Source organism: Martes martes (assembly GCF_963455335.1).
Source record: "Martes martes genome assembly, chromosome: 11".
Taxonomy (NCBI): Eukaryota; Metazoa; Chordata; class Mammalia; order Carnivora; family Mustelidae; genus Martes; species Martes martes.
Genome location: NC_137899.1, coordinates 93222984 through 93242474, shown reverse-complemented (window position 1 = coordinate 93242474; position 19491 = coordinate 93222984). Strand labels below are relative to the sequence as shown.

The 19491-nt window shown below is 46.1% G+C and overlaps 2 protein-coding genes across 2 annotated transcripts in view; one reads left to right on the top strand and one right to left on the bottom strand.

The window, feature by feature from the left end:
- Positions 1-12368: 12368 nt before the first annotated feature.
- Positions 12369-19213, bottom strand: TMEM213 (transmembrane protein 213). The gene is made up of 3 exons (XM_080818291.1): positions 18981-19213; positions 14930-15001; positions 12369-14066 (listed from the first exon to the last, which is right to left on the bottom strand). The coding sequence occupies exons 1-3, from the start codon at positions 19141-19143 to the stop codon at positions 13897-13899; spliced, it is 405 nt and encodes a 134-aa protein (XP_080674417.1). The 5' UTR covers positions 19144-19213; the 3' UTR covers positions 12369-13896.
- Positions 18971-19491, top strand: part of ATP6V0A4 (ATPase H+ transporting V0 subunit a4) — a 76271-nt gene continuing 75750 nt past the window's right edge. The window contains exon 1 of the mRNA XM_080818290.1: positions 18971-19048. The gene's annotated coding sequence lies outside the window, so the exon portion shown is untranslated. The remainder of the gene's footprint in view (positions 19049-19491) is intronic.

Genomic DNA, 19491 nt, shown 5'->3' with positions numbered 1-19491 from the left:
TAATTGGAAACCTTAAAGTGACCAGCACTGAATATGTTGTATGCTGACGGGGTTGACCCATGGAGCGGGGGAGGTTATCACTGATAATGCAGAAAACAGAGAAAAAGTGAGAGGTTCTGGGATTCAGAGCATAATGGGGGAAATTAACCTTCAGAAGAGCAGGGATATTATTCTACTGTGTAAAGGAAGAAAAACAGCATAGCACAGATCCAGATCATTGAATTTTTGATTCTGAAAAAAAAAATTCCAAGTGAGTATGTTACCATTTCTTTTATTTTTTTAAACATTTAAACATTTGAGAGAGAGTGAGAGAGAGAGAATGAGCGGGGGCATGGGGGGTGCAGAGGGGCAGGGGGAGAGAAGCAGATTCCCCTCTGACCAGGGAGCTCGACGTGGGGCTCCTGGAATCATGACCTGAACAGATGCTTAACCCGCTGAGCCACCCAGGTGCCCCTGTTTTGATTTAGAAGTTCAGGGATTCTTTTATTTTTATTTTTATTTTTTTTTTAGTAGCAAAACATTATTTTATTTCATGATAAGTTGTCTAATTTTGTGCTTGCTTAAAGATGGACTCTGGTTCATTTTCAATGGCTGGTAAGATACATTCAGATTAATAGTGTCTGTTATTTGGGCTAACATAATGACTGAGTGACATGGTGGTATTTATTCTGTTAAAATTTTTAAGGTGTGTTTTTTGGTCCAGAATGTGGTCTATTTTGGTGAATATTACATGTGGGCTTGAGAAGAATGTGTTGCCTGCTGTTGTTGAATGGAATAGTCTATGAATGTCAATTAAATCCAGTTGATTGATGGTTCCGTTCAGTTTAACTATGTCCTTCCTGATTTTCTGCCTGCGGGGTCTGTCAGTTATGGGTAGAGGAGTGTTGAAGTCTCCAACTGTAATAGTGGATTCATCTGTTTCTCCTTGTGGTTCTATCAGTATTTGCCTCACATATTTTGTTGCTCTATTGTTACGAGTGTACACATTAAGGATTGTTATGTCTTCTTGGAAAATTTGATCCTTTATCATTTTGTAGTGCTTCTCTTTATCTCTGATAAATATTCTTGCTCTGAAGTCTGCTCTAAAATTAATATAGCTACTCCAGCTTTTTTTTTTTTTCAGCGTAACAGTATTCATTGTTTTTTCACCACACCCAGTGCTCCATGCAATCTGTGCCCTCCCCAATACCCACCACCTGGTTCCCCCACCCTCCCACCCCCCCGCCCCTTCAAAACCCTCAGGTTGTTTTTCAGAGTCCATAGTCTCTCACGGTTCACCTCCCCTTCCAATTTCCCTCAACTCCCTTCTCCTCTCCATCTACCCTTGTCCTCTATATTATTTGTTATGCTCCACAAATAAGTGAAACCATATGATACTTGACTCTCTCTGTTTGACTTATTTCACTCAGCATAATCTCTTCCAGTCCTGTCCATGTTGCTACAAAAGTTGGGTATTCGTCCTTTCTGATGGAGGCATAATACTCCATAGTGTATATGGACCACATCTTCCTTATCCATTCATCCGTTGAAGGGCATCTTGGTTCTTTCCACAGTTTGGCGACTGTGGCCATTGCTGCTATAAACATTGGGGTACAGATGGCCCTTCTTTTCACTACATCTGTATCTTTGGGGTAAATACCCAGCAGTGCAATTACAGGGTCATAGGGAAGCTCTATTTTTAATTTCCTGAGGAATCTCCACACTGTTCTCCAAAGTGGCTGCACCAGTTTGCATTCCCACCAACAGTGTAAGTGGGTTCCCCTTTCTCCACATCCTCTCCAACACACGTTGTTTCCTGTCTTGCTAACTCCAGCTTTTAACGTTAGTTAGTTAGCGTGGTATATCTTTCTCCATCCCTTTACTTTTTATCTGTCTTTATATTTAAAGTAGGTTTCTTGTAGATAGCATATAGGTGGGTCTTGTTTTTTTAATCCAATTTGATCGTCTTTGTCTTTTATTTGGGTATTTAGACCATTCACATTTAAAGTGATTATTGGTCTATTTTTAACTGTTTTCATCTATAGACCTTGTTCTTTGTTTTTGGGTTTTTGTTTTGTTTTGTGTTTTGGTCTTCCACTCTTCTTCTGCCTCCTCTAATTTTATTAGCATTTTATATCATTCCATTTCTCTCCTCTCTTAGCATATAAATTTTTACTTTTTAAAGCAGTTGCCCTAGACTTTGCAATATACATTAATGACTAATCCAAGTCCTTTTGCAGATAACACTGTACTGTTTCACAGGTAATGTAAGGACTTTATACCAGAGTTCCAAGCTCTTTACATGTTGGGCTAAAAAGTTGGAAGACGTGGTATATCTAATTCACAATTAAATACATATTAAAAATGTGCCCTCCAGACATACACATCCTCATCATGTTGTTCAAGTTTACTATGTAATATATTCAGACAGCCCTCAACAATTCAGTGAAATCCCTTCCAGGCTTTTCCTATGCCTTTTCTTATACCCAGTAGAGGGATATATTATATATACAATGTTCTATCCTGTTTTCTTTCTTTAGCATGGTCATAAATATTCTCTTGTGTCATTAAAGATTCATTTTTGTCCATCATTTTATGTCTATATAGACATATTTTTTCCAGATTCTTATGTAATTTGTCATTTGTTTATCTTATAACTTCCGTGTATCTGAGTTCATTTCTTTACTGAAAGCATTTTTTCCCTTGGCAACTTGATTACACTTCTTTCTTTTAAAAAATTTGTAGTTGGCACTCCCATTTCTTTTAACATTTCAGCAAAGAAATTGCTGATTTGTTCATCATTCTTGGCTAAATAGGAAGCACATAATTAGTTTTGGAGGAGGAAGTTGGAGATCAGGGTGTGAGCTTGGTAGGGGGAGGGGCCTCTGTCTTCCAGGTTGCAGACTTCTCATTGTATCCTCCCATGGTGGAAGGGGCTAGGTATTTTTTTTTTCTGCATAATATTCCTTCTATGGATCTACCATAACTTATCCATCTCCCTAATGTTAATGTTTGGTTGTTTCTAATGCTTTGCTGTTATAAATGATGGTGGGCTAAGTACCTTTGTATTTAAGTTGTCTGACGTTCAGATTACTTCCTTAGAATAAATTCTTAGAAGTGAAATTACTGAGGTGAATGGTCTGAGTAGAGTTAAAGAGACTTCTTCTATATTATTTTTTGGAATTCTTGGGCCAATTTATATCCCTAATGTCTACTTGGAGAATACATGTTATTGTCCTCTTACCAGTGTTGAGAAAATAAAACTATATACATATACGTATACATATACATATATGCGTGTGTGTATGATTTTATTTATTTATTTATTTGAGAGAGAGGGAGAATGAGCAGGAGGAGGGAGAGAGAGAAGCAGACTCCCTGCCCAGCAGGGAGCCCAATGCAGGTTTCAATCCCAGGACCCCGGGATCATTAGCTGAGCTGAAGGCAGATGCCTAAACGACTGAGCCACCCAGGCACCCTATATTTATATTTAAAATATTTTATAATTTGACCAAAAAAAAGGTTTCCACATAGTTCTCATGGTTATCATTTTATATCTCTCTAATAACCCATAGTAATATTATCTTACCTTAGCCCTATTTTTTGTTAGTGGCCTTTTCTAATATGTTACATTACGTAGAATAGCAAAATATTAGAAATAACTATTTTTCAGATTATTTTCTACCTTTGTTTGCCTTTGAATTATTTTTTAGTGAGACAAATTATCAGCAATAGGTCATAAATTGTGGACATTTTCATTACATATGAGCTTTAAGGGGGTCTCTTATAATGTGATGAACATCATTTACTGGAAGTCACTGAGCAAGAACACATCCTTCTTAAAAAGTGTGTGTGTGAGTGTGAGTGTGTATGAGAGAAAGAGGTCGGGGGGAAGAGAGAAACTAGGGGAAGGGAGGGAGGGCGAGAGGCGGGGAAGGAGAGAGGGGGAGGAGGAGAGAAATGGAGCCCACTGGCCTCTAAGGTCCCTTCTAACTCTGATTTTGTGACTCACTATATCGTCCAGTATCCAAGGCAGTCTTGGTGATGAGGGTTTAAAGAACTCCAGACCTGGAGAGGATCGGGTTTTTGTTTGTTTGTTTTTAATCCAAGCTGAGCTGTTTAGACTAATGTGACTTCAGCCAACTTATATTATCTCCTTGGGTTTCATTGAAACCCATAGATGCACATAAAGGTAATTCATGTAATCACATTAAATGCTAACTTAAACGTCTCTGGATAAAAAAAAAATAATAATGTTATCTTTGGACCATCGTGGAGATCTGATTTGCCTTACATGCAAATTCCTCCTGCCCCATAGATGTTGTCCACCTGGCTCCTTGCCGCTACCCCACCCCACATACCTTAGGGTTCTTCTAAGGGAATTACCCTTGGGAAGCTGGAGGTGAGAGGTTTGTTTGTTCCTGTTGAGCTGGTTGCCTTCCATGTGGCTTTATCCAGGATGGCTTGGAAAGCTGCTCTCTCTGAAAGCAAATTAGAGATACTCAGACACGTCATTGTCTTCTGAAGAATTTAACACTTGCAATGGTGTAGCAAGTCTGTGGAAATTATCTTATTTTATTTTTTTAAAGCCTATTTATTTTAAGTCATCTCTACACCCAGTACGGGGCTCGAACCCATGATCCTGAGATCAAGAGTCACATGCTCTTCTGACTGGGCCCGCCAGTATTTTAAATTACTTTAAAATACTAAAAGCAATTTTTTTAAAATTACAAAAACACCTGGCCCCCCGGCATGGACGATCTAGCATTTTATGGAATAACAATGGAAAAGGGCACTTGGGGGGCTCAGTTGGTTAAGCATCTGCCTTCAGTTCAAATCGTGATCCCCGGGTCCTGGGATCGAGCCCCACATCCAGCTCTCTGCTCAGTGTGGAGTCTGCTTCTCCCTCTCCCTCTGACCCTACCCCTGCTCATGCTCTTGTGTTCTCTCTCTCTCTCTCTCTCTCTCTCAAATGAATAAATAAAAAATCTTAAAAAAGAATAACAATGGACCAAAATATCCTCTGTATAAACCTCACAGGTCATGATGTCTGAAAGTTTTCTCAGCATCTTAACACAAAACCTGGGTTTTAGGATCTGCTCTATTGTTTGTTCTCATTGCCAGGGTGGACTTATAGAACTGACCAGTAGTGTGTACATTTTCATTCATTCTGACAGAAACACCCTGTGGTGTGGTGTGGTCTCACGCATAGTTCCCAAAAAGTCAACAGCCAACTCTTTTGAACAAAAACAGTTCCTTCACATTTCCCTAAACCTGGCACGATCCTGGCCAGGATCGTGATGCAGTGAAAAGACTGCATTGGAGCCAGGAATCTGGTAACGGGGCCACAAATTTTATTTTTAATCAGGCAAAATGCACACTGGCCTAGAATTATATTTACAGCCAACCTTTAAAAATCTCACGTAAAAAGAAAAATGTTCACTCTAATACAAATCAATAGCAATTCTGTCTTCAGAGTCAAAATAAAATTGAATTCAGTAAGTTGAATTCAATATCTAATAGTGGGAATGCTGTGCGTGTTATCTTTGGGTAAAACATATGGGCATGATTGATGTCTCTCCTGAACTGGCAGGTAGAAAGAAATAATAAAAAGTCAATTTCAATTTCTGGGACAATTGAATGAAATATCTATATGCCAATTTAAAAAGCAAGTTATCCCGTACTACTTAAATTAAGAATATATTTCTCCTGTGACTCAGCATTACTGTATCTGGCAATATTTCCCAAGGAAGTACATTCACAGGCCCGTGAAGGGAGAAGGTAAGGATTTTCATGGTGGTGCAGGGCGGAAGTGGGGGTTGAGCCCAGCTAGGAGTGCGTCTCCCAGAGAAGGGAGAGGTGAACCGTGATGGCTTATGCAGAACCCTGTGCGGGCAGCTAGAGGCTCTGGACATAGGGACGTAGGGTCAAAGATCTGAAAAACATTACTCTTGTGGGAGCACAGAGGCAGGATGAAATTTAGTTTATGTAAATTCAAAACAACTGAACTTAAAATAATTGTTCCCAATCCATAAGAGCACAGAGGGGGACCCCTATGGTTGTCTTATGGAATGGGAGTTGGAGACGGAGAGAGGCCTAGGGGGGATAAAGGCGACTGAGGAGTAACATGAATGGTACTGGTTGCTGACGATAGAGTCAGAGCTACCTCCCCACACAGACACACAGAAAAGTGGAGGAAAATGTAGGCTATGAATGAATGAAACTTTTGAGGCAGGCTGGGTCTAACACTGGGAATATAGCATACATTTTCCCCAAATCCATAAATAAATGAGTACAGTTCTCTTAAGAATAAATGGGTACTTACCATTTTAATCTGTTCAGTGATCCTAAGAATGGACTTGGTAAGCTAATTTTGGCATTAAAATTTGGTGTTAATGCGTAAGATACAGAAGGCGTCCGTCCATTAGTAGTCCTATGTTGAATATTTTAAATTCAAGTGTATTTAACTTGATGCATACATTATCACCTTTCTCTTGAGCAATAAGATTCTCCCAGATTCTTGTAAATTGGTTTTTCAAAAAATAGACTCCTCCCATTCATTCTTGTCTCCCCACTAATCTGTTCACTGATCTGTTCGCTGTCTCCATAGTTTCGCCTTTTCCAGAATGTCGTGTGGTTGGACTCATACGGTACAGAGCTTCTTTCACGTGGTAATATTTCTCCTTTCATGTAGTAATACACATTTAGGTTTCCGCCATGTCTTTTCATGGCTTCGTAGCTTGCAAATCAGTTTCCAAAAGAATATTTTATCTGAGCATCTTGGAAGTATAATTGAGTATTCTCTGTACTTAATCTATCACTCATAACAATACGAAGCTTTGTTTTGGGGTTTTTGTACAAGACAAAGTTCTGGGGAATTTGTACCAGACAAGCCTATAATGGAAACCATGTGTTACATCTTATGTGTCATTTTTTGCCCACTCTTAGGTTTTGGTGGCTCCTAGGACACCTCTATGCAAATGATAAAAGGTGCCCATTCTTCAAGAAAAATGGAGTAAGTGCATATGCACAACCTGAGCTACCCTAGAAGGGCTTTCCAGATCCCAGTGGGCAGCAGCCTTGGTGACCCCATGGCCCTCCTGATCAGGTGTACCCTGGACTCCAGGGTGCCCCGTGTTGGCTTCTCAAACACTCCATGTTCCTTTTCTCTGCCATCCAGAGAAGGTGAGGACACAGACTCAGCAGTGTCGGGGGGGCAGGTGGAGGATGGAAGTGAGCTTTTGGCCCCCAGAGTGGGGCTGGGACAAGGTGCTGGTGAATGCCCTCTGCAAGTGTGTGCACGGCTGTGTGTACAGCATGGGCTTATTAGAAGGGTTTACCAGAAGGGGATTCCTGCTGCCCCAGGACCAGTATGAGAAGCCCGCATTGCTTCATTCCCCAGCTCCCAGCTCTCACACAGATAAGTCCGGATGGAATCCTGACTTGGCAGGGCGCAGGGAATGTGTGTGAGCCTGGGGCTGGCATCCATCACCTCAAGTAGCAGTTCCCAAGGAGGGTCTCCACCCTCTTGCCCTGTTCTTGGGCAGGTCATATGTGGTGTGATGGGATGCCGGGAAGGGCAGGCAGGCTGCCCGGGTGTCTTGTGCATGGGGGAATCACTGAACACTCCCGTAGCTGGACACTCCCTGGGCACTGCCTCCTGCGTACCTATCTAGTTGCTCACATGTCTGTGGTCTGTATATTACAGGCACTTGAAAACAGGCTGCACTTTGTTTCAAGTTGAAACTGCTCTTTTCAACAACTCATGCTCTGTATTAGTTTGCTAGAGTTGCTGTAACAACTGCTACAGACTGGGTGGCTAAGACAGACAGAGGGAGAGAGACGGAGGGTTTCCCTGCTCAGAGGCTAGAAATCTGAGATCAGCATGTCAGCAGGGCTGGCCCTCTCTGAGCGCTGAGGGGGAGAATCCATTCCAGACCTCTCCTCTGGTGTCCGCTGGGTCACTAGTGATCTTTGGGACCCCTTGGCTTGTAGACGTGTCACCCTGATCTCTGCCTTCAGCACATACTCTTCTACTGGTGGGCAGGTCTGGGTCCAAATCTCCCCTTTATATAAAAAACAGACTGGATTAGCGGCCCACCCTATTTCGGTGTGACTTATCTTAAGTAATTATACCAGCAAGCACCCTACTTCTGAAGAAGATCACGTTCTGAGGTCCTGGGGACTTCAACATCAGCATTTGCAGGGGATAGAGTTTAGCCCATAATTATCCCTCTTGGTAGTTTCCTTCCTTTGATGGGGTAACAGGAACTTCCCAGGTAAAAAGATCTCCTTCAAGGTATAAAGAACAGGACAGGTGTTTCAACAAAGAGTTGAACAAAATGTCGCCGTGGAAATGAAGGAGGGCCACCCAAATGGGAAGCCAAAGCTATTCATTCAGAGTCTACTCTCGCCAGGGAGTTCGCCTCTATCCCTTACATCTGGTAGTCACTGGGAGGCAGGCAGGAAAGTGGGAAAGCTTCACAGCTGAAGAGGGGAAGGCTCCCGATCTTCCGTGCGCCCTGATTATGACTGTTGGCGTGGGCCAGCTGCAGGTGGGCTGACTGGGAGTGGGGCATCCTGTGTGCTTGGTTAGGGGTACACATTTCACTTTCCCTGGATGGTCCAGACTTGGAAGCAGGGCTGAAAATTAATTAACTGAAGCTGTCTGTTATTCACCAAATCTTTGGCTATTTGGGCTGATTGTTATGGAAGCTGTTTGCCTTCCTGGCTTGGGTGCTACACAAGGTAGTCTGACTTCCTAGACTAGTTGGTGTCCGAGACTACCTTCCTACACAGGTAGTGGTTTGGCTTCTTGGGCTGGTAGCTGCAGATTGTGGGTCAAATTCCTATTTTTATACACAGTCTGGTCCTTGTCCATTGTCTCGCCTCACAGAATTGGTGGGTAGACCTGCCCATTACTCATTTCCACAAATGACTTAAATATATGTTTATTATAAACTTATGGAAAAATAATTAAAATTTTTTTCCAACCTTGAGACACCAAATTTTCCCAAGAGCCTCCTCCTCTGTCTTCACAGTCCTACCTCTTTACTGTGGCTGTTGGCACAGGTCACATTCTTGGGTCTCGTCTGAATCACTAATTCATCAAATGTTTACTGAGTTTGTGCTGCACATCTGCGCCTTGGGAAGGTGGAAGGAATCTGAGGTTAAAGACACATGGGTCTTCCAAGAGACCCATGAGAAAGACTAGGTAGATAGTATCCTCCAACATGCGCCATTGTCAAAGATTAAAAAAATTTAAAAAAGCCGCACACTGATGTGGTTAAGGACAGATTTTATTCGTAATATACTATTATAGTAGGGAAGTAGGGAAAGAGGGTCTAATATGAACTCAACTTTGATTTGTACAGAGTGACTGGGTGTGTTACAGAGGAAAGAGGGAGTAGGGAGTGGGGAGAGCTGGGGCTCAGTAGAGTCAGGGAAGTGAGAAGTGCAAAAAGTTGGTCAGTGTAAATGCTGATGATTAGGCCAGCTGTGTCTGCCAGCTGTCAGTCATCAAAGTTAGGATCCTGTCCTTCCTGATGATTACATTTTAAAGGAATAGCTTCCAGATCCTGGTCGTAACAGATATATAGATGGATAGATATATAGGTAGATATGTCGATGTTGAAATAGGTACATATATTTCAAAGGGACAGAGGAAGAATTTATGCTTGTAAGTCCCTTTTAGTAAATGCTCTAAGAAAAGGTGGTCAGATGCCTACTGTCAGACATCAGTTAGAACAAAGGGTCAATCCCTTTGTCAGCCTTGAGCACTCTCAGGCAAGTGCTTTAAGGGGGTGGGAGTAGGGTCATCCTGGGGATGTGGCCTTGAGTTGTTAGAAGCTATATTAGTGTTCGTTCAAGTCTTTGAATATGTGGGGAGAAGGCAGACAAAATGGTTTTTGTTGAGATTCTGTGGTTTTTCTAGGCCAGGGTTGAGGCCTAGTTGAGAAGAGGGATCAAGAGGAGCCTGGCTAGAGTTTGGTCGAGCACTTTGTCATTGTGCTGCCCTGAAGGTGAGCACAGGCCCTTGAGGTGGTACACGTGTCCATCTATCCAGGGACGAGGGTCAGCCGGACTGGAAAGACCACTTCCAGGAACCTAAATGAGTCCAATCAGAAGAGGGAAGGGGGAGCAGAAGGGCAAGGTTCAAGTTCACGGGGTCTCACATGTATACAACTAAAAAGGCCCTCTTAAAAAAAAAATACAGAATTAGAAATACAAAATTAGGTAATGGGCCTGGGGCGGGAGAGCATGCAGGTGAGTGCAAGCCTCCCTTGGCTCATGAGAAATCTGCCTTCTGGGAAGAGTATGTTCCAGGCCCTGTGAATGGCAAGAACAAAGAGGGGGAGGATAGAAAAGACCTGGCATGTTTAGGAACTGAAATAATTCACAACTGGGTTTGCATGAAGGATATGTAAACGTTAAGCTAAAGAAATACCTGGGGATCTAATCCCCGAAGGCCTTAGGGGTCATCCTAAGAGTATGGATTTACTCTGTCAGCTGTCAGGAGTCACAGGAGGATTTCAGGCAGGGGAGTGCCTTGATCACTTATTTAGGTATTAGAAAGATTGTTCTGGAAGAAAGTGTGAAGGATGGGCTCGATTAGGTAAGGCTGGAAGGAGATGCCAGACAGAGGTTGTCTGTAAGGCCCTCCTACCACAGGCCGATGAAAACCAATGCGATCACACCATATTCTGTATATGTGATCTTAAAATAGATGCCAGGGTTCAGGCAGAGAAAGTTGCTTTTCATGAAAAACATTTCTAGATTATTATTTCTCTAAGTTTGAAAGTGTATTTACACATATTCTCATGGAAAGGTAGCCTAAGACTTGTTGTTGATGAATCTTGCATGGTATACTACTTTATTTTATAAAAGATTTAATTTATTTATTTGCCAGAGAGAGGGTCGGGGAGAGGGAGCACAAGCAGGGGGAGGGGCAGAGGGAGAAGCAGACTTCCCGATGAGCAGGGAGCCCGATGTGGGGCTCGATCCCAGGACCCCAGGATCATGACCTGAGCTGAAGGCAGACGCTTAACTGACTGAGCCACCCACGCACTCCTAACATTTTATTTTTAATTAAAAAAATATATATTTGATTTATTTGTCCCTGGGTATCATGCATCTATAAAAAGGAATAGATTTTAAAGTCAGATAATTGTGCCACACCTTAATGTTTAATATTCTGTTTCTACGCAGCCCACTTTGGTACAGAGGTGCCCCAAGCAGTGTGGACTCTGCGTCACCCAGCCTGTGACAAGCCTGTGGGGGCAACACCATCTACTAAAAGCAAAAATCTTAGATGAAAAGCACATCTACTGTTAGGTGGGTCCTGCCTGCTGCTTTATACCAGGGAGTTCCTAGGTCCCCGGAAGCTGGTACTTGGTTTTCCCTTTAATTTACTGACAAGTCTTTCCTTGGATAGAGTAATGAGATCCCATGCAGAGGGAAGAGCTGAGATGAGGCATCTGGAAAGACTAGCCATCAAATTACGTAACTTGTCTTTCGGTCTAGTCTCAGAGAAAAGAGCGATTACTTGGATTTGGTCTGTCCTTGCTCTGGTACAGAGGAAAGGGAGGCGATTCACAACACGCCTGCATTTGAATGTGACAGTGACAGCAGCTACGTATCACTCACCTCGGTGTAGTCTAAGTACCTTCACGTCGCCCAGATCCGAGGGGATGTTCTGGCTTTCTGCTTCTATGGCAGCAAATGAGGGGGGCGCCTGGGTGGCTCAGTTGGTTAAGGGTCCGCCTGTTGATTTCAGCTCAGGTCATGATCCCAGGGTGGTGAGATCGAGCCCCGCGTGGGGAGTCCACTGGAGAGTCTCTCTCCCTCTCTGCCCCTCCCCCACTCTCTAAATAATAATAATAATAATAAAGGAGCAAATGAAATTATTGGGGAGCTCTGGTATCTAGAGGAGGTAAGAGCCATGCTGCTGTGATGGCAAGGACCGGCCTCACACCCACCCCTTCCGCGAGGCACCCCCAGCTAGCCCTCCAGGGTTTGGCAACCGAGTTTGTAACCACGGTTGTGTCCGATTCCTACATTCTCTACTTAGGAAGCTGACATTCCCCAAGGTGAAGTGACTCATTTTTGTTCACATTGGCCAGCCATCAACCTCCATTTCCCTTCTCTCTGTTGCTTTTCGGAGGTCGTGTTCTCACCACGAGGTCACACTGTTTTATTTCAAAAATGCTTGCAGATGTTAAATCCCAGGGGGTCCTTACTGACTCTCTCCATCTCTAAGTATTTCAACCATCACATCCTGTGGAAACTCTTCTCAAACAGCTAAAAAAGCAGAACCTGCTCGTGTGTGTTCATAACATCACACGGGGCGTCACGCAGACACTTGTTCACAGGGTCGCTTAGCACAGGGGCACAGTAAATCCATCCATTTTATTGATTAAACCACGGAGAATCAGAAAAGAGCAGACTAAGCCAGGCAAAATTCCTTCAGTTCCCACCGTTGGGGAAATCTACTTAGATTTTCTGAAAGAACCTAGGAAATGCTTCTTCAGGGGCCCCTCACTTTCTTGTGCATAATTATTTGGTTGTTCAGTCTAAATACATGTGTCGCCACACAGGGCCGCTGTGTCTCATAATAAGAAGAGTCATTTTGTTCTTCCTTCCTTCTGATGAACCTGCTCTCCTCTCCTCTGACCCACAACCCCCCCCCCCCCATGTTCCCAGTGACCAGTAACATCCTTGTGCAGGATAAGCGGGAAGCAAACCAGCTGGCTTCTGTGGAGATGGGTTATTTCAACCCTTTCTAGAAAAGTGAAGTTCTCTAACCGGAATGAGTGTCATAAATTCATCACAGGCCAGGACCTGCTCATTGGTTCGTTCGTTCATTCATTCATTCATTCATTCATCATTCATTCGTGGGACAGACATTAGGAGGAACTTTCCCCAGGAGTGGGACGGAGTATCCCCTGACTGTATATCCATGAGGACTGCACTTCAGGGCGGAGCAGGCGCCCCCCGAGAACACCAGCTCTGGGTCCCCCAAGGCTACGAGGGAAGGCATTTGGGCTGGACTTTGAGGCCTGGGCTTCCACATCTGGAGGCGGAGGGCCTGGCAGCAGGACGTGGGAGATGTTGGGACAAGGACAGGGTCCCTGGAGGCCTGGTCCCGGAGGCGCGGGGGAGACAGACCCGCCAAGGAGAGTGGAAGGCCAGCCCTGTGAGAGGTTCAGGGGTGAGGCTTCACAGAAGGTCGTCCGCAGGGGGCGACAGCACCGCACTGACAGCGGCCCTGGGGAGGACCCCGTGGGGAGGACCCGTGGGGAGGACCCCGTGGGGAGGACGTGCCAGACCGCGGTGAGGACAGAACCGAAAATGCCTGAGGCAAGGCAGGGGCGATGTAGGAAGGCCAGAGCCGGGCTGCGGCGGGGCGGTGCGGCAGGACCGCCGTGGAGGACAATGTTGAAGAAAGAACAAGAGCGGGAGAAGCAATGCACGAGGGGGTGCGGCGGGGGGAGGACGCTGGGCCCGTCCAAGGCGAGTCCCACATTTCGGAATGCCGGGGATGCCCTTGAATGAACCGAGAGATGGAACACAATGGCCTGTTAGGGATGAGAAGGTTCTGAGCTTAGCTCCCAAGAACGTGCGGACAAAAGTCAAAGTCACGTCGCTCGGCCGGCGCGCGGGAGCCCTGGGGAGAGGCGAGGGGATCCAGACAGAGACCGTCGGGGCTCCGCACGCACGAACGCCTTGTGGATTTCGCTGGGGGGCAGCACTGGCCTTTCTTCCTCGGATCCCCCTTTCCTTCCTTCTCTTGTGGAAGTCACCGCAGTGCGGAGGTGACAACACCTGGAGCTGCACCCCTCCCTCCCCCTCCCCCGTGGTGACCCGCAGTCGAGTGGCAGTGGCGACCGAACGTGCTCAGGGCTCAGGGTCTAAGCCTCAAGCTTGCAAATCCTTGGGCTCATCCGGCGTGAGCTTCATCAGTTTGTCCACGCAGAGCAGGATGAGGGTGAGGAACCACAGGCTCCAGCCCACGGCCGCCGCGATCCAGCCGTACTCGTCCACGCCGGTGTGGCAGCACCGAGCCGCCTGGGGGCAGAAGTCCACGTCTGGGGGGGGAAGGGAGAGCAAGAACAGCAGGGCGCATGGCACCCGCCCACCCAGCTCCTCCTCCGAGGTTTGTAAGAACAAGCAAGGGGTCATAGTCATAGGAGAGCTAGCGTTCACTGAAGGATGCCACACACTGTGTCAGGTGCTTCCCACACACTCCCTCATTCATTCCTCAACCGGGGAGGGACAGCGACTATTCCCATGAAGGAGCTGGGGCAGTAACTCACCAGAGGTCCCCAGATGACAGAACAGGACTCAAACCCAAGTCGGAAGGAATCCAAAGCCGTGAACTTAATCTCTACCTATTATTATCGCCTGTTCCCCTCCTTTGGAAATGCCCAGAGGTAAACCCGTTTGGTCACCCAGGGAGGGCAGCAGAAAGGGAGCCAGACATAGAATAAAACAACACTGTCTATGAATTGGACACAGGGTAACAATGCTCCCTGCTTTAGGAAGTACTGAGCTCCTTGCCATTGGGAGTAATCAAGCAGAGGATGGACAGAAATATGCAAAGAGTGTCAAAACAAAGCTCCTGCGTTGGGCAGAAGTTGGACTGGTGGATTTTTACGGTTTTCCGCCTTCTAAGTTTCTAATGTGTCTTTGGTTGCTCTGCTATGGATGGGTCATGAAAGCCATCTGTACCAAAGACTGTGAGCCTACATCAAGGCCAAGGCTGAGATAGCTTTTTCAATGTGCTATGCAGGAAGTTCTGGGGACCATGAACAAACCACACCAGGGCACAGGAAGGCCAGGCAGGCACTGTGCCACCAGACCCCCACCAAGAGAAAGCAAGCAGGCTTCGATTTCCCTCCCAGATTCAGGGCCAGCTCTGGGGTGAGGCCAGTAGCCAGGAGAAGCTTACTGGGGCACTGCTCCAGGCTTCCGGGATCTGGGTGCTGGGTGGTCAAGGTTGAGTTGTCGCTGTTCCTCGCTTCTGGAAGAAAAGACAAAAGAGGGTCTCGGGCAGTAGGAAAATTCATCCCCAGGTATAGCGTTTGAAATCTTTTTTGTGAATTCACAGTGATACTGCAAAAGTATTATAGAAGTCTCGGTCTAGGTACTTTAAGACTTCATGCAGCAAAGCTAACCCTCTCTTCTGGACTGAGCTGTCCCGTCCAAGTTCACTGAAGTCCTAACCCACGGTAGTGACTGTATGTGGAGAAAGGGCCTTTAAAGAGGTTAAATCAAGGTTAAATGGAGTCATATGGGTGGGTCCCCATCCTGTATGACTGGCGTCCTGTGAGAAGAGGAAGAGACACCAGGCGTGCACCTGCAGAGGAGAGACTGGGTGAGGTCACCGTGAGAAGGTGGCTTCAGGAGAAGACAAGCCTGCTGACAGCTGGAGTCGCCACAGCTGTCAAAAAAGAAATTTCTGGGGGCGCCTGGGTGGCTCAGTGGGTTAAAGCCTCTGCATTCGGCTCAGGTCATGATCCCAGGGTCCTGGGATTGAGCCCGCATCGGGCTCTCTGCTCAGCAGGGAACCTGCTTCCCCCTCTCTCTCTGCCTGCCTCTCTGCCTACTTGTGATCTCTGTCTGTCAAATAAATAAATAAATAAATCTTTAAAAAAAAAATTTCTGTTGTCTAAGCCACCAAGTCTGTGGTATGTTGTTATGGCAACAAATAAATACAGTCCCCTTTGCCTTTCGCTATTGTCATTCAGAGACAGTTTATCTGCATGTCTCATGGATTCGGGGCTTCACAGCTCATCTCCTTCATGTCTCACCCTTCAGTGGCCAATGCTTGCTGCAAATAGCTTTCCAAACACTCTATTTTAGCTATTTCCCATGCAAAGAGCTACGTGTAGCAATGGTTTCTTTCATCTATATGAGAATGATCACTTAACAAGCTCGAATGTCTTCCCGTAAAGATCTCCAATTCCCTTCAAAAATTTGAATGACTAGGGGCGCCTGGGTGGCTCAGTGGGTTAAAGCCTCTGCCTTCAGCTCAGGTCATGATCCCAGGGTCCTCGGATCGAGCCCCGCATCGGGCTCTCTGCTCAGCAGGGAGCCTTCTTCCTCCTCTCTCTCTCTGCCTGCCTCTCTGCCTACTTGTGATCTCTGTCTGTCAAATAAATAAATAAAAATCTTTAAAAAAAAATCTGAACGACTGAATGTTGAAATCTGACTTTGATTCTTGACTTCTGATGATCATGCTGGTATACCTCAGGCAGATGGTTATCAAAAAAATGCAACACTATGCAACCAAGTCCAGAGGTGGCTAGAATTTGCAGCCACTAGAGTTGCCTCTTGGTCAGGAAGTAAAGAGCACAAAGGCAAAAAGAACTTTGGTGGGAATTCTCCAAGTTCGGTCAGACTGTGGGGGCGAGGTGGAGCTGCGGAGATGAACGTGGAGATGCCCAAGCACGAAAAGCCGTTGTCTGCTTTCCCTGTCATGACTGAGAGTGAGAAGATAGGTGATCTAGGTCTGCTCTGCCCAGTATGGCAACTACTTGTAGCTATTTAAATTTATTAAAATGGAATTAAAAATTCAACTTCCTGATCATGTTAGCCACATGTCAAGCGCTCAGTTACCACATTGGATCACCACATTCCAGAACGCTACCATCCGGGAAACACAGCACAGACGTGGAACATTTCTGGAGGGGCCGCTTTTAGACAACAGGCATGAGCTCTGGAAACTTGATCAGGGCAAAAGGGCCCACAGCAACCCCCAGCTGAAAGCAAACAGGGTCATGAAGCCTCGAAAGAGCCGCCCACCCTGACCCATTCCAACCAGGCACAGTTCTCTGGAACAGGGAAATTTCTCTCTGTTTCCATGCTCCCTCGCTCTGCCCTGTAACAACAGCCCCTCACCACCACCTCGCGGCAGTCTTCTCCCTGGCTGTCCTGCCCACTGCCCCTTGCAGTGAACTCAGTAAACTTTTCTATCTCCTTTGTTCTGCTTGGGGGGAATTCTCTCGCTATTGGTACGGCTGGCTCTCACCCCATCGGGACACCCCACAACTCCCATCATCCAAAAAATGTTTATTAGATAGTGTTAGTCTAGGTGGATCAAGACCAAGAGGTCAATTGCAAAGAACTGTTCTGGAAATTAATTATATGCTGTTCAGCTTCCTTGAGGATGCAAAAAAAAAAAAAAAAAAAAACTTTGGAAACTCTCAAGGCCCCACTGACTCTAGAGCAGCGTGTCCTTCTAGGGCAGCGTGTCCTTCAAAGGAGCTTGTTGTCATGCCGCAGGACAAGTCAGGAAGAAACTCCTTGTTTAGCCAAAGCCATGAAATTGCTGCTCAGACTAATTTTATGCCACCCACCCACCCAGGCCACTCCAAGGTCCTGCCTGAAGTATAGTAATTACCTTGACAAAATCTGATTGTTACTGTAAATTATTTACAACTAAATGGCTTAGAACGTGGTCTTTATTTGTTTTGGAGAAATTGATTCCTCCACATTTAATTTCCCTTAACTTCCTTGGCCTTGACTTTCATCTCCCCTCTGCCCTCGAATGGGAGTCGTCCCTGTCTAGAGCAAGTGGATGGAAAAAACCTATTTAATCAGTTGCTGGTATTATGTGAAAGCATTTGAAATCGCCATTTCGATAGGTCAAAATTTTTTTCAATATCAGTGATTTTGTATCATTTGAACTCTAGTTAATAATTTCTAAGAATTTAAACCTCATCTTCCTCCCTCATAAGCACAGCCAGTCAGGGACTAGTCCCACTTGGGGTCACTTCCAAAGTACTGGGTGCTGGAAACACCCAACAATTAAGTGCAGTTAAATTTGTCAAGTTTTTTGAGAGCCTATTATGAGCAAGTCACTATGAAGGTAAACAAACAAAAGAAACGAAACATTTATTTGGGAAGCGGTATTGGAAAATAAAACAAACATGCTAACATTCACTGTTTACCCTGTGCTGATTTACTAGAAGTTCTTTATATGCAGTAGTCTCATTTCATCTTTAGGACAACCCAATATATATAAGCGCTATGATTATCCTCACGGTATGAATGAGAAAACCAGGGCGCAGAGACGTTAAGTGATTTGCTCAAGGTTGCACAGCTTGTAAGTTGTGGAAGCCAGACTTGAGCTGAGGCTGCGTGGCTGGAGCTCACGCTCTGAACCTGCAAAGGAGAGGCGGTGAGGATAAGGGAGACAGAGCTCTGAGGGGTCATCATGGTATGGTTTTGAGAGAGGGAACTCTGTCAAGGACAGGGCAGGAGCTGCAGAGCAGAGATCAAAGCCAGAGGCCACAGCCAGGAGCAAAAGAGTGTGAGAAATATCTCCCTGCATGGGGTGCAGAGCCCAGCCTGAGAGAGCAAGCCAGGGGCTGCTACCAACCCCTCGCGTCTGGGAACAGACAGGGCAACACCTCAACATGTCCTGTGCTCGGGGAAGGTGGGAGCGTTGCAGACAGCGTTGGGTAGCGTTCCTGTCTGAGGATTTTGAGAAAGTTGCAAAGGAAGCACAGGGTCAAGGGAGAGACTGAGGACCTTAGGGCAGGATCAGGAGTACAAAGCGGGAATTGCAAACCACAATAGCCAGGGGCACGGGGAAGGAACCATGGAAACAGCAGCAAACCAATAAAACGTCACTTTAGGCCAGACTGGTCCTTGGATGAGAGAGACCAGACCGTGGGTACATTGCTTTTTCCTCTTTCTTTGTGGCAAAGTCCGCTCGAGGTGGCTAATCCTGTCCAAGCTGAGGTGCCCAGCATTTGATCAGGGGCTCCGGTAAAGGTTGGACACCCCCCACGCCAACCCCCCACCTCCTGTCTAATCCTTCAGGTGAGAGCTGTTTGCTCTTTGCTTTGTGCTGGACCCACCCTAGCCAAAGAATCCTCCTCCTTCCCTCTCCCTCCTCCCGCCCTCTTCCTCCCTCCTCCCTCCTTCCCTCTCCTCCTCCTTTTCTCCCTCCCCCTCCCCAGGGTGGCCAAGAATAAAGCCCACAGTTCTACCTGCCAAGCAAGCCAAGTGGAAGGAGGCAAAGACCAGGCCGAGGGCCAGGGCAGCCCAGGGTGCAGAGGTGAGGCGCTTCATGCCGAAGTGGGAGAGGGAGAGGGAGAGGGAGGCGTCTGTCCGCACTATCCCTGCAGAGGTGCGCCGAGGGCTGTGTGTCATGTGTCCCGTGTGGACCGTGTCCTGCGGGAGCTGGAAAGCAGTGCTGTCAGAGGTGAATTTCTGCTTGTGTTTGGGGGAAGAGAGAGGGGGTGGAGCAAAAGAAACCAGCTGTCACTCCTCGCTCTTACCTCTTCACGAGGGAAGCTGAGCTATGTTGGCTGGGGGAGGAAGGGAGGGGTAATTTATGCAATTCTGCTTTGAGTTCATTGGTTATCCCTGCTGATAAAAGAGGGGGCCGGAGTGGAGTTTTGTGCCCTGCCAGCTCCTTGAGGTTGAGTTGGCTGCCGCTTTCATCTGCCCGGTGTAGCCCTGGATCCTTGATTCTCTCTAGTCCAGTATTTACTGACA